Raw genomic sequence first — 14,696 nt, forward strand, 5'->3', positions numbered from 1 at the left:
TTTGGTCCATATGTGGTGTTTTCATGTAGACGCTGGTTTGAAGTTCCCCATTGGCTGTTCGCTCTACTGTGACATCTAGGAATGGCAGTTTGTTGTTGTTTTCCTCCTCTTTAGTGAATTTTATGCCAGTAAGGGTACTATTGATGGTCTTGAAAGTTTCCTCTAATTTGTTTCATTTAGTGTCATTTACAAAATACCTTGCAAGAACTGTAATAAACACTACATTGGACAAACAGACAGAAAACTAGCCACCAGGTCATAGGAACATCAACTAGCTACAAAACGACATGACCCACTCTCGCTAGTATCCATACATATAGATGAGGAAGGACACCACTTTGACTGGGACAAACCAACCAGAGACATGCACAAGAATTCCTAGAAGCATGGCATTCCAACCGTAACTCTATCAACAAACACATTGACTTGGATCCCATTTACCACCCCCTGAGAAAAAAAGAACTGGAAATGACATCACCATATGAAATGATATCACCATAGGAAATAACATCACCAACCCAAGGAAACTCAAGCATATAAATTGAAAGTGGGCTAAACCACCGATACTTCATTTGGAGGCTCACTAAAGATGTTATCTAGTATGATGATGAAACTTCTGAAAACTAACCTTCCAGCTCAGTGAGAAAACCTACATCCAGAGGCTATTTAATTTGTGCATATCATAGCTTGCCTTCACAGGACATCCAAATATAGATTATAGTTCAATAGGTTTATTTGGAATCACTAGCTTTTAGAGCTCTGCTCCTTCATCAGGTGACTGACAACCGTCTGATGAAGGAGCAGTGCTCTGAAAGCTAGTGCTTCCAAATAACACCAGGTTATAGTCCAACAGGTTTATGTGATTTTTAACTTTGTACACCCCAGTCCAACACCGGCATCGCCAAATCCAAATACAGGGCTTTTCTACTTAGGATTCTCTTAGTATCTAGTGATCCTATCTGATTACTGTTTACTCTTCTCTGGAGGGCTGTTGAAGCTAATTATAGGATACTAATTGATGCCTTAATTGTGATAAATAAACCAAATTTCAGGGACTAAACCTGAAATTTTCATGACTTGCATATCTCAGTGCATGCCAATAAGGCAGTACATATCTACGAGCAGAAGTAGGTGGAAGTGGTTACTGCAGGTACTGGAGATTGGAGTCAAGATTAGAGTGGTGCTGTCAAAGCACAGCAGGTCAGGTAGCATCTGAAGAGGAGGAAATTTGATGTTTCGGGCAAAAGCCCTTTGTCAGCAATGAGGCTGGGAGCCTCGGGGGTGGAGAGAAAAATGGGAGGGGGTGGGGCTGGGGAGAAGGTAGCTGAAAGTTCAATAGGTAGATGGAGGTGGGGGTAAAGGTGATAAGTTGGAGAGGAGGGTGGAGTGGATAGGTGAGAAGGAAGGTTGACAGGTGGGACAGGTCGTGAGGATGGTGCTGAGCTGGGGTAAGGTGGGGGGGAGGGGAAATGAGGAAACTGGTGAAGTCCACATTGATGCCATGGAGTTGGAGGGTACCGAGGCGGAAGATGATGCGTTCTTCCTCCAAGTGTCGGGTGGTGATGGAGGTGGCCCAGGATCTGCATGTCCTCAGCAGAGTGGGAGGGGAAGCTGAAATGTTCAGCCACAGGGGAGCAGAAGTAGGCAATTCAGCCCCTTCAGCCTGTACTGTTATTTGATACAATCATGGCTGAACTCATTTGAACTTGCTTGTCTGCCCTCCATAACCATTCAACTCATTGCTTTAAAAAAAGTTTAAAAAAAACTGTTGATCTCCTCAATGTCCCAGCGTCCACTACACTGTGGGTTAGTGAATTCCCCAGATTCATGACTCATGAAGTAATTTCTCCTCCTCTGTTTTAAATCTGCTACTCCTTATCCTAAAACTTTGACCAGTAGTTATAAATTACTCCACATATCAAATCATCCTTTCTATCTCTACTTTGTCAATCGTCTTTATCATCTTAGACCTCAATTAGATCTCCTCTCATTCTTAAAAACTCCTGAGAGGCCTAAATTGCTCAATCTCTGTTCATAAGACAAAATCCTTATCTCTGGAATCATTTTAGTGAACCTCTTTCGGATACCTCCAATTCAACTACATTCCTCCTCCAGTAAGGGGATCAAAATTGCATACATGTACTTCGGGTGCAGTCTCACAAATGCCTTGTAGAGTTGCAGCAATACTTCCTACTCTATTCCTTTACCAATAAATGCCAAAATTCATTTTTTTTCCCCTTACTCGTTCACAGTGTGAGGGCAGCTGACTAGGCCAGCATTTATTGCCCATCTTTAATTTCTCACAGGGTGGTTAAGATTCAACCACATTGCTGTTGGTTTGTCTCCTTTATTATATGCTGTACCTGCATTCTAGTTTTCTTTGATTTGTGCACAGGAATATCCAAATCCCTCTGCACTCATGCACTGTGAAGTTCCTCTTAATTTAGATAGTAAGTTGCCTTCTTAATTGTAGTTGTTTTGTCTTGTGTTAATAAATATATACTTCTTGACCTTGCTGTAATATATTAAAACATTTCATGACTATTTAGAGCATGATTTTCTTTTGAAGTAGATAGGCCAATATGTAGGCACTGGTGGCAACCAACCTGCATCTGTAATATTCAACACTTGTCTATGAGGTAAATAATTTATTTTAATTTGTAATGGTGTACTTTGAAAGACGTGTGGTAAACAAATGCTTTGTTGGATCCATGTTAAAATGTGGATACATTCAGCTGTGCAGTATTTCCTCAGAACTATATTCAGCGATTATGCATTGAACTTTGATGCACTGAAATAATCTCTCTAGTTCTTGTGTGTACTGGAATAGAACTGACTTGGGAACTTGAACTTTAACTTTATCTGGCTCACTTAACTAAGTTCTTATGACTTCTCAATTGTACTTCAGAAACTATCACTTGGTATTGCTCATGTTGATATGCGGTCACAACTCTCTTGATTCTGTATTAAGTTCATGTGATGACCAAGTAATTTTTCTCCAGTATTGAAACTCATTTTCATCAGGAACAGTGGGAAAAACATTTAAGTGTCTCTTTTTTTAAATGACATTGGCTAAACCATTTGCTACAGGAACTATAAAGAAAGGAGAGATCAAAAACCAACAGCGTACATTGAAGAGGGTTACAAGGAAGACTACCGGAAGCGACCCGTTTCAGCAGCAGGAAAATCTAGGTAAATGTCCATGATTTTATACTTTTCATATTCCTTCAAAAGAATTTGTAACATACAGCAGCTGACCGCAGACAAAGCAGTCCTTTTTCCAAATTGACCTATATACAATCCTTTGTATCATTCCTACAACTTGCTTTCCCACCGAATTTTTTTTTATTGTAAGAAAGTTTGGCTGTACTGCAGTATCTTTGAGGAGAAAGTGAGGACTGCAGATGCTGGAGATCAGAGCTGAAAATGTGTTGCTGGAAAAGCGCAGTAGGTCAGGCAGCATCCAAGGAGCAGGAGAATCGACGTTTCGGGCATGAGTCTAACCCTGAAGAAGGGCTCATGCCCGAAACGTCGATTCTCCTGCTCCTTGGATGCTGCCTGACCTGCTGCGCTTTTCCAGCAACACATTTTCAGCCCTGTACTGCAGTATCCCTAATCTAAGATACTGAGATTGGTTTTGAATAGCTGATCCTGTGGGACTCCATTATTATCGTCTGTTAGCCTGATAATGATTTTTAATTTTTCTTTCTATTATCCAATCCCCAATTTTTGCTACTTATTACTTCCAATCACATGAATCTTAACTTTGTGTATGTCACAAAGCTGATCTTATCCTCAAGGATACTATACTCTTGGTTTTTCTTAGAGGGGTCATAAACAGGCTGGGCTCTGAAACAGTTGGCTTTGGTACAGAGATGAAAGGCCTTTTTGTTCGTATGTAAACAGATGAGTCTTTAGGCCAAAGCTTTAACGTCTTGTACAGGTTACTTCTGAAAACAAGGGGGGGGGGGCATCCCCAGCTCTCTAGCTGAGCGGTTCAGTCCAGAATTAGTTAGGGAGTTCAGCTGTGGAGCAGTGTAGAAACAGGCTGCTGGACTCTGTCCTTCTGTCCTTCTAACTTTGATCTGTAAACCTTTATTTCATTTTTACTGTGTTTAAAGGATTTGCTTATTGAGACTGTTGTGTAATTCGGAACAGCGTAATTAAGTCTAGTTTGGATAGACTGAGTTCTGTAAGGGTTCTTTATTCTGTTTTTTGTGTTTCATTGTATAATTTTGTGAATAAATTTTGCCCGTCTTAAAACCTGGTAGTCAACCTAGCTAACTTACTCTCGGTAATTTTCACTGTACACTTACCAAAACAAATTGCAAAGTTATGGTCTGGGGCTGCCTGCTTAAGAATGTTTTGAGAGGTCTGGCCTAGTCCATAACAGGTTGGGGGCTCTTTGTGGTATTTGTAAACAGCAAGTGGTAGGTGCTGGTGTCATTATTTTGGGTGTTGGGTAGACAAAGCTTGGGATAGCAATGCTTTTTCAGTTGCCAAGAGTTTTCTGGAGGCGGATGTGGTGACTTTGGAAGTTTTGCAAAACGTGAATAAAGCCAGGCTGCAGGAATTAGCAGACAAGCTAGGGTTGGAGCTGCCTCCTTCTGTGAGGAAAGGCGATAATTTCAGCAGTACCTCAGCATTTAAACTTGTTGGAAACAAGATATAGATCCATCAGGATCTATAGAGATGGCAAGAATTCAACTGCAAATGAAACAGCTTGAGTTAGAGGGAGAGATAAGGAAAAGACAGTAGAATTGAAACAGTTTGAGTTATGATTAAAAGCAAAAGAGGGGGGGATCTAAGATGGCGGCGATCTGAGAAGATTACACTGCAGAGCTTCATATCGCAGCAGGAACAGGACGGTCCTTTAACCCACCCAACCCAGGTCATCAGGATTTCTTGGGGCGTTGGAAAGATTGTGGAGCCCCAGGAAACATTTAAAAATTGACTTACCTTTATTTTCAGCTGTCCAGAAATGCCTAAAAAGGGAGGAGGAGCATCTGAGGCTGGGCTTGCAGCAGCCTCAGAGCTGATTACACTCCAGGACCTGGTGAACCAGCTCTCAAAATCTCGCAAGATGTTGGGGAAACAGATTGAAGAGAAGCTGGCTTCAGTCTCTCTCATGCTGCAGAAGCATGAGCAGCAGCTGGGAGACCTGGAGAAGAGGATGGATGAGGTGGAGCACAGGGTTACAGTGGTGGAAACTGATGCCAGTTCATTCAAGGAAGAGATCCAAGCCCTGAAGACGCAGGTTCGTAATTTGCGTGACCAAGTGGATGATCTTGAAAACAGAGGCAGGAGAAAAAACATTCTGATCATCGGTCTGCCTGAGGGTAAGGAAGGTGAGCGGCCTGTGGAATTTGTTGAAGATTGGCTTCCGAAATTCCTTGACTTGGAGATTGGCATGAAAGGATTGAAGGTAGAGAAGGCTCACCGGGTCGCAGCACAGAGGTCAGGTCTGGGTCAACGCCCTCGTCCTTTCCTGATGCGGTTCCATCTTTACCAGGATAAGGAGAGAGTCATGGAGGCTTCCAGACTCCAGGGAAGGATCCAAAGGCCCTAATTTACGAGGGGTCTAAGATCATGTTTTTTCAGGACTTTTCAGCGGTGGTGATCCAGAAACGAAAATCGTATGATGGTGTCAAGAGAAGATTGAAGGAGCTTGGGATTCAGTACTCCCTGAGATATCCGGCAGTGCTTCGGATCACCTTAGATGGATCCATGCATCTCTTTGACACAACGGAGAAGGCAAGAGACTTTGTGGACAAACTAATCTAATTTAAACAATTGTAGTATGTATAAATATTGTTGCTTGGGTATGTGTTTATCATTCTGTAAAAGAAGTAGAGGAAATCCGTTTGGAGTTTTGTTTTTCCTCTATTGATGGTTCAAACGGTGTCTGGCGGTGGTGAAGATGTACATTTTAAATTTCTAAGTTAGGACATACCAAAGGATGGGTGGGGTATTTATTCCCCTTTTTTTATATAAAAGAATTTTTTTTTATTCATATTGATATTCTATGGGGTGTTTATTCTTTTTAGCTTGTGCTTGCGATGCGGCTCTAGCTGGGAAAAGTGAAGGTGGTTGAGATGGTTAGATGCCTATTTATGGGCAGTTCGGACCGGGTAGTTGCCCCCTCCGGGTAGGGGGTGAGTTCCCCTACTCAGCGCTATTGGTGCTTTATATGTTGATTTGCTTTCTGGTTTTTGTTGTTTTTTATTTTTAATAATTTTGTATGTTTGTTAAGTGTAGTGGTTTTAGTTTATGTAGTTTTTATATTTGGTGGACCATGTGACACTAAGGCTCAGCAATTTGCAGTTCGGGTTCCTCCTCTCTGGAATTTAAATGTAATTGCAGAAGATTATGGCTAATGATTTGATTAACTGGTGTACCTGGAATATCAAGGGAAGTCACTCACCAATTAAGAGGAAGCAGGTACTCTTGAGTCTTAGAAAGGAGAAGGTGGATATTGCTTTGTTACAGGAGACACATTTGGATGACCAGGAACATCTGAAATTACAGCAGAATGGTTTTGACCGAGTTTATTTTTCATAATTTAATACCAGAAGGATGGGAGTGGCTATATTGGTAAGGAAAAATCTCTCATTTAAATTGTTGGAATGTGTTAAACACACATACGGGAGGTCTGTAATTCTTAAAGCCTTGATAAATGGGGAAGAATATGGTATTTTAATTGTTTATTGTCCCCCAGCTCATCCTCTTAAATTCTTGGTAGATGCTTTTTCTAAACTGATAAGTCTCAAGTCTCAACACATCATTATAGGGGGAGATTTTAACTGCCTCATGGACCCCACAGTAGACAGGTTGCCTAAAGGTCCCTCGATACCCTCTGCACAAATTAAACAGTTATTGGGTTTGTGTGGGGAATTAGGATTGGTGGACGTCTGGAGGTGTCTCCACCATACAGGTAGGGATTTCACGTTTTTCTCCAATCCGCACAGATGTCACACGAGGATTGATTTTTTTTTTTCTGACCCCTGTGGTAACCCTGGATCTGGTGGCATCCTGTATGATTGGTAATATTGCCATCTCTGATCATGCTCCAGTGAACCTCATGGTTAAAATTAAGGATGTTACAGTGGATTCAAGGTACTGGCGAATGGATCCCTTTATTCTCATGGAATTCTCATATTCTCAGGAAGTTTGTGGAGTATTTCTCTAGGGAATTTTGGGCATTCCTAGACATCAACATAGGCTCGGTTGATAGCTCATCTGTTCTCTGGGAAACTGCCAAAGCTTATGCCAGAGGGTTAGTTATTTCATATTCCACCAGTAGGAAGCGACAGAAGGGTGAGCAGCAATGTCTCCTTGAAGCACAGTTGAAGGCAGCCGAGAAGGCCTATTTTGACAGACCCTCGTTGGTCATACTACAGAGGATTATGGCACTGCGGTCTACACTAAATTCCGTGCTCACACAGACGGCAAAGAAGGAACTGGCTTTTGCAAAGCAAAGGTTATACGAGCATGGTGGCAAGCCAGGCAAATACTTAGCATACCTTGCCAGAAAGAGAAGTGCCCCACAAACCATTACAGCGATTAGGGAATGGTCTGGGAACCTAACATGTGATTCTAAAAAGATTAATGTGGCGTTCCAGAGATTCTACTCTAAGTTATATCAGTCTGAGAATTGTGAAGAGGGGCAGGCCAAAATGGAATCCTTTTTTAGAGATCTGAAGCTCCTGGGTGTGACTCCCAAACAACAGTCCTTTCTCAATGCCCCATTATCAGAGCAAGAAGTGCAGGAAGCTGTGAGGCAGCTTCAGAGTGGAAAGGTGCCCGGTCCTGATGGACTTCCCAGTGAATTCTATAAGGAATTTATAAGTATACTGTCAGGCTTGATGCTGAATATGTTTAATGATTCTTATAGTCATGATTGTCTCCCACCATCTCTGAGAGAGGCCAATATTTCACTTATCCTTAAAAAAAGAAAGGATCCGGTAGACTGCTTCACACAGGCCCATCTCGCTCTTAAATGTGGACTTTAAGATCCTCTCTAAGGCTCTCACATTAAGGCTGGAGACTGTGTTACCCTCTATTATTAAAGAGGATCAGACGAGCTTCATAAAGGGTCGCAGATCCTTCAATAATGTTAGGAGGCTGCATAACGTAATTCAAGATGCTAACATCAGTCAATACAGGGATTGGTGATTTCTTTCGATGCAGAGAAGGCATTTTACCAAGTTGAGTGGCCGTACCTTTTCTATACTCTAGACCGGTTTGGTCTGGGCGAAGTTTTCATAAGATGGGTAAAGGTTCTCTTCAGTGTACCTCTCGCTGCGGTCAATACCAATGGGGTACGATCAAGCATTTTTAATATTTCTAGGGGCAGCCGGCAGGGCTGTCCCCTTTCACCATTACTTTTTAGGTTGGTGATTGAACCGTTGGCAGAGGCCATTCGTGGGATCTCAATATATCAGCTCCAGAAGTGGGGTCAAAATTACATAAGATCTCGCTGTATGCAGACGATGTTCTAATTTTCTTGACAAATCCAGCAGTCTCAGTGCCTTGCCTGATACAATGCATTCACGCGTTTGGCGCTTTTTCAGAGTATAAGATTAATTTTGCTAAATCAGAGGCTGTGCCTATGGGTGGTCTTATGAAAGAGTTGGCTCTTGAGAGTGACTATAGATTCCCATTTCGGTGGTCACAGGGGGGTTTTATGTATTTGGGCTTATTCATTACTCCAGTTCTGGATAGGGTGTTCAAAGCCAATTTTACTCAATTATTTGGAAAAATTAAACAAGATCTCCAAAGATGGGAGGCACTTCCAGTCTGATGGTTGGGTCGGATAGTGCTTATTAAGATGAATATTCTCCCTCGTTTGCTATACCCTATACGGATGCTCCCCCTGATTTTCAATAAACAAACACTCAGGAGACTGAACAGTTGGTTCAGCTCCTTTATCTGGCACCGTAAACGGCCCCTCATTAAATTAGCCAAACTGCAGTTGCCTCACAGATTGGGGGAGTAGACCTTCCGGACATTAAAAATGACCAATTAAGCTCGCTTTTGACCTTCATGAGTGATTGGGTTTGTGGGGACCCTCTTTCAATATAGCTAGATATCGAAGTCTCCCAGGCAAGGTGCCCCTTACCAATTTGCTGTTTTTGGACAAGGTGAGGACAGTGAGGGAATATTGCCATAACTCAATAGTCATCAATACTGTTAAAGCATGGAGGGCAATTCGGCAGAGGGAAGGTAATATTGGCAAAACATCTTTGTTTACACCTTTAGTGGGTATGCCGAGTTTTCAACCAGGTATGATAGATTCAGGATTTAAACGTTGGGCAGATAGGGGTATATCTTGCATGGGTGATTTATTTGATGGAGATGTAATGATGTCCTTCGATCAGTTAGTACGGAAGTACGAGTTACCTAATAGAGAGACCTCTTTCGTTTTTTTCAAGTTAGGGATTTTATTTAAAAAAAAGACCACACTTTTGACTGATCCCTACGAATCTGACATAGAAAGAGGGGTCTAAGGGCTAAGAGTACACTCTCTGTCAGTACTCTATATCACCAATTGGGGGGTGCCACCTCAGATGAGTCTGATCGACTCAGCAAGATGTGGGAAAGAGAGCTGGGTGTTGAAGTTTCTTCAGAAGCATGGGAGGATATTTGGGAGAATGCAAGGAAGATATCAATTTGCAATAGGACCCATGCTTTCCAGTTGAAGATTCTCTAGGAGAAAGTGAGGACTGCAGATGCTGGAGATCAGAGCTGAAAATGTGTTGCTGGAAAAGCGCAGCAGGTCAGGCAGCATCCAAAGAGCAGGCGAAGGGCTGAAGAAGGGCTCAAGCCTGAAACGTCGATTCTCCTGCTCCTTGGATGCTGCTTGACCTGCTGTGCTTTTCCAGCAACACATTTTCAGGAGTTGAAGATTCTCCACAGGGTCTACTTAGCCCCAGACCATTTGTCAAAATTTAAACCAGGGGTATCTTCAGCATGTCCCAAGTGCAAGGTCTGTACGGGTACTCTAACCCATTGTCTTTGGTCTTATGACAGGCTTCAAACATATTGGACCCCTGTGGTGGGTGCAGTGGAGAGGATTTTAGGTGTAGGGGTGGAGAAGGACCCTACTTTGCTCGGTTTGGGCCTACCCATTGTATTTCCTGCAGACTCGCATAAGGAAAAACGTTTCAATATTCTTACATTCTGTGCAAGGAAGAATATCTTGCTCGGTTGGATATCAGAAAACCCCCCAGGCCTGTCGGGTTGGTGGAAGATTGAGCATATTCCCCTGGATTTTCTCACAAATCTGGTACACCACATAACTGAGAATTTTTACAAGACATGGCAACCCTTTTTGAAATACCTGGACACAGATTTATCTGCCACACTAACAAGGGCTTTTATATAACCGTAACTATTGTGTTTCATGAGTCCAATATCCAGGGAGGAGGAACTGCGAATGTATGAGTGTTTTGTTTGGCTGGGCTGAGTTATTACTATTTATTTGTTTGTTGTTAGGTATTTATTTATTTAGTTAAATAGCTAGTTTAGGTTTTATTTTAATTTTATATTTCTCTATATATGTTCATACATTCATATAGGAGGGTGGGTTGGGGAATTTTGTTTTATTATTTGGGTTTAGTTTTGTACTATTTTTATACTGTTTTGAATTGCATTGTTTTGTATTTGTTGTAATATTTAAAAATCTATTTTTTCTTAATAAAAATATATTATAAAAAAAAGCAAAAGAGAGAGAAAAAGCCAGAGTGTTTGAGCTTCAGAAATTGACACTTAAAAAGGAAAGTCAGCTTAAAAGCCTGGAGAGGGGTTGTAAACAGGCTGGGCTTTGAAACGGCTGGCTTTGGTACAGAGATGAAAGGCCTTTTTGTTTGTATGTAAACAAATTAGTCTTTGGGCCAAAACTTTCATGTTTTAAAGTAACCTGTACAAGTCAAGGGGGTGTGGCCAGCTCTTTCGTTGAGCAGTTGGAGAGTTCAGCTGTGGAGCTGTGTGGAAACAGGCTACTAAACTCTCTCTCCATCTCTCCTTCTAACTTCGACTGTAAGCCTTCATTTCATTTTTTCTGTGTTTAAGGGGTTTGCTTAATGGGACTGTTGTGTATATTCACAACAGCATAATTAAGTCTAGTTTGGATATACTGAGGTCTGTAGGGGTTCTGTATTCTGCCTTTTTGTTTCATTGTGTAATTTTTTAAATAAATGTTTGTCTGTTTTAAAATGTGGTAGTCAACCTTGCTAACTTACTCTCGGTAATTTTCACTGTACACTTACCAAAACAATTTGCAAAGTTATGGTCTGGGGCTGCCTGCTTAAGAATGGTTAGAGTAGTCTCATGACATGCAATAAATTATTATTTAGCAACTGACTCAGATTTTCAAGAATCATTCAATAAGATACATCTCTCTTTATGTACTCAGCTAGTTGCATCCTCAAAACAAATTCCAATATATTCATCAAAAATGAATTCTTCTTATACAAATTCATGTTGATTCTGTCTAATCATTATGATTTTGTCAGTATCCTGTTACCAAGTCTCCATTAATAGAATCCACAATTTTGTAAACAACTGATATGAAGCTAACCCGCCTATTTCTTCCACCTCTTTTTATCCTTTTGAAGTTAACATTTGCTACCTTCGAGTCTTTTATTTTTGTTCAAGTATGTCCTGATTTCCAGAATGTTTTCTGACTTCTGACTTCTGTCTTGTTTAATATCTGTGATTTCTTTATTCTCCGTTATAATTACCATCTCTAACTCTAATAGGATTGCATTTACTTTTGTTCATCTGTTCCTATTCACATTTATAGAAATTATTATAATCTATTTTGCCTCTTGTTGGTTTAGTCTCTATTTTTCTTTCTTTCTTAATTTTGCAGTAATCTTTTTGTTGAATTCTAAAATCTATCAATGCTGAGGTTTCCTATTCTGGCTGGCATCATTAATCTCTTCCTTTTAATCGAATACCATCCTTAATTCCTCTTGTTGAATCACTTTCATGGGGTGTTCATTTCTTAAGGGAAAATATATTTAAAATTCTAAACTAATTCTTTAAATGTCTATATTACTATCGACGATTATGCCTTTTAACATAGTTTTGCAATCTGCTCTATTCAAACCACCCCTTATACCCTTGAAGTTTGCTTTGTTCAAATTTAAGAACCTGGTTTCTGACTTTAAAAAATCACGTTGAAACACACTAAAATCCTATTGTATTCATTTTTTAAGAGTCCCCTTTATTGTAAGGCTGTTCATTAACATTCTGTTATTGTCCAAATGTATAATTAAAACAGCCTGTTTCCCTGGAGTTCTTGATATGATCTAAAAAGTTGTGGTATACATTCCATGAACTCATCTTCAACGCTGTTACTGCAATTTTGCTCAGTTTGCTGTAACCCGTTCTTACTCTGTTATATTTGTCATACCATCTCTAAATTCTGCTTTATACTCTTCTTGACACAACAACTATTTGGGGGTGGGGTGTTGGTTATAAACAGCTCTCATCAGTGTTCCTTATTGTTTCATACTGATTTTGTTTCCTGCTCGTTTGGTTTAATATTCTTCTTCACTGCTGCCCTTGGGTGATATTATCAGCACCCTTTGCTTTTCCAATCTTGTCAAAATGTCAAGCAGCTTGCACTTTAAAGGAGTCATTAACTACTTTCAAAATAGTTATTGATTGCTTTCTATTGGCTCAAGCTTTGTGTGAAGATTTGTAACTCTGGTACCAGTTGCAGTTGTTGTGGGTATGTTCGTTGAGCTGGGAAGTTGGTTTGCAGACATTTCTTCCCCTTTCTAGGTGACATCCTCAGTGTTTGCAGCCTCCTGTGGAGGACTGATGTACCATGTCGGTTGGAATTTATTTGGTTTCGTTCCTGCTGCTTATGGTTGCTGGTTACGGTTGTTCGTTGCAGTGGTTGGTATATTGGATTTAGACCAATGTTTATTGATGGATGAGTACCATGCTTCTAGATATTCTCTGTCTGTCCTCTGTTTGGCTTGTCCTATTACTGTTGTCCCAGTCAAATTTGTGGTCCTTGATATCTGTGAGAGTAGCTACTAGGGACAGCTGGTCTTGGCGTTTAGTGGCTAGTTGATGTTCATGAATGCGGATTGCAAGTTGCCTACCTGTTTGTCTATACAGGATTTCGTGCAGTCCCTGAATGGAATCTTGTGCACCACATCTGTCCTGCACATGATGGGTTTGGGTCTTTTGCTCTGATGAGTGTTGTCTGAGTGCGACTGTCAATTTATGTGCTGACATGAATCCTGTCAGTTCTGAGTGTTTTTTTTTACATAAGCTTATATACTTTGGATCAGACATGTGGATGACACTTTTCTATGAACTAAGATGGAGAGCACACACCAAATTATGAACACCATGCTCACCGGGATCAAATTTGAGAGAGACTAGGAAATCTAACGACCAACTTTCATTCCTAGGTGTGTGATGGTAGAAGAACACAGAACGGCGATGGCACAACAAAAGTTTACAGAAAAGCCACACACACTGACAAGATCCTGAATTATAACAGCATCCACCCAAATACACACAAGAGATGCTTGTGGCTCAGTGGTTGGCACTGCTGCCTCACAGCACCAGGTACCCGAATTTAATTTCAGCCTTTGGTGGCTGTCTGTGTGGAGTTTGCACATTCTCCCAGTGTCTGCGTGGGTTTCCTCTAAGTGTCCTGGTGTCCTCCCACAGTCCAAAGATGTGCAGGTTAGGTGAATTAGCCGTGCTAAATTGTCCTTCGTGTTCAGGGGTGTGTAGGTTAGGTGCATTAGTCAGGGGAAATGTAGAGTAATAGGAAAGGGGAATGGGTCTAGGTAGGTTACCCTTCAGAGGACTTGTTGGGCCAAATGGCCTGTTGCCACACTGTAGGGATTCTATGATATATTTCATTTTAAAACAGAAGCTGCATTAGGACCCTGTTCAAAAGGACTACAATACACTGCAGCACTCCTGATCTGCGAAGAGAGGAAGGAGAGCACATCTACAAAGTCTTTGCCAAGAACGGATGTCCCTACAACTTCATCTGCACATTCTTAGCAGACAGAAAATGTGTCAAGGACATGCCATGACCCAACACACTACCCACATTACCTTATATAATGCATTGGTATTAGTTTTGAATTGCTGATGACACAAAGATAGACCGGAAAGTGAGTTATGAGTGGGATATTAAGAGCCCACAAAGGGCTACAGATAGTTTAAGTGAGTGGGCAAAGATCTGGCAAATGGAGTACAATTTGTGAAAGTGTGAAAAAGTACGGCAGAAAGTGTGCAAAAAAGCGTATTGTCTAAATGGTGACAGGTTGCAGAGTTCTGAGATGCAGTGTGTTCTGGATGTCCCTGTGGAAGGGATGCAGAATCTTCAAATATTTTTAAGGCAGAGTTAGATTCTTGATTACCAAAAGAATGAAAGATTCCTGCATATTAGGGATATGCAGGAATGTAGAGTTGAGGTTAAAATCAAATGAGCTTACTGCTTGGGGGAGCAGGCTCAAAGGGCCAAGTGGCCTTTTGTCTCTTCTTAATTTGTTTGAAATAAAGAAGGCTACTGACACTGTGTCCAAATAATTCATTATTAACACTCGTCCCAGAGAAATGCAAATGGAACAAGTATGCAACTTTGACTTGTTAACAAGCTTCCCTATGATGTAGGATACTCTTAACTTGCGCATGTTGCTTTGCTG

General features: G+C 41.0%; 1 protein-coding gene across 5 annotated transcripts in view; it reads left to right on the forward strand.

Annotated features, from left to right (window-relative positions):
- cspp1a (centrosome and spindle pole associated protein 1a) overlaps positions 1–14,696 on the forward strand; it is a 175,520-nt gene that overhangs the window by 63,702 nt on the left and 97,122 nt on the right. For 4 of the 5 annotated variants that reach the window (XM_087985950.1, XM_043689243.2, XM_043689246.2 and 1 more), the window contains one exon: positions 3,091–3,192. The exons of the other annotated variant lie outside the window; for it this stretch is intronic. In XM_087985950.1, the coding sequence (XP_087842076.1) occupies positions 3,091–3,192 (102 nt within the window). The remainder of the gene's footprint in view (positions 1–3,090; positions 3,193–14,696) is intronic. 5 annotated transcript variants of the gene reach the window in all.

Source organism: Chiloscyllium plagiosum, unplaced genomic scaffold (genome assembly GCF_037043375.1).
Source record: "Chiloscyllium plagiosum isolate Xiang-an unplaced genomic scaffold, Cpla_swu_hap1 HiC_scaffold_4, whole genome shotgun sequence".
Classification (NCBI taxonomy): Eukaryota; Metazoa; Chordata; class Chondrichthyes; order Orectolobiformes; family Hemiscylliidae; genus Chiloscyllium; species Chiloscyllium plagiosum.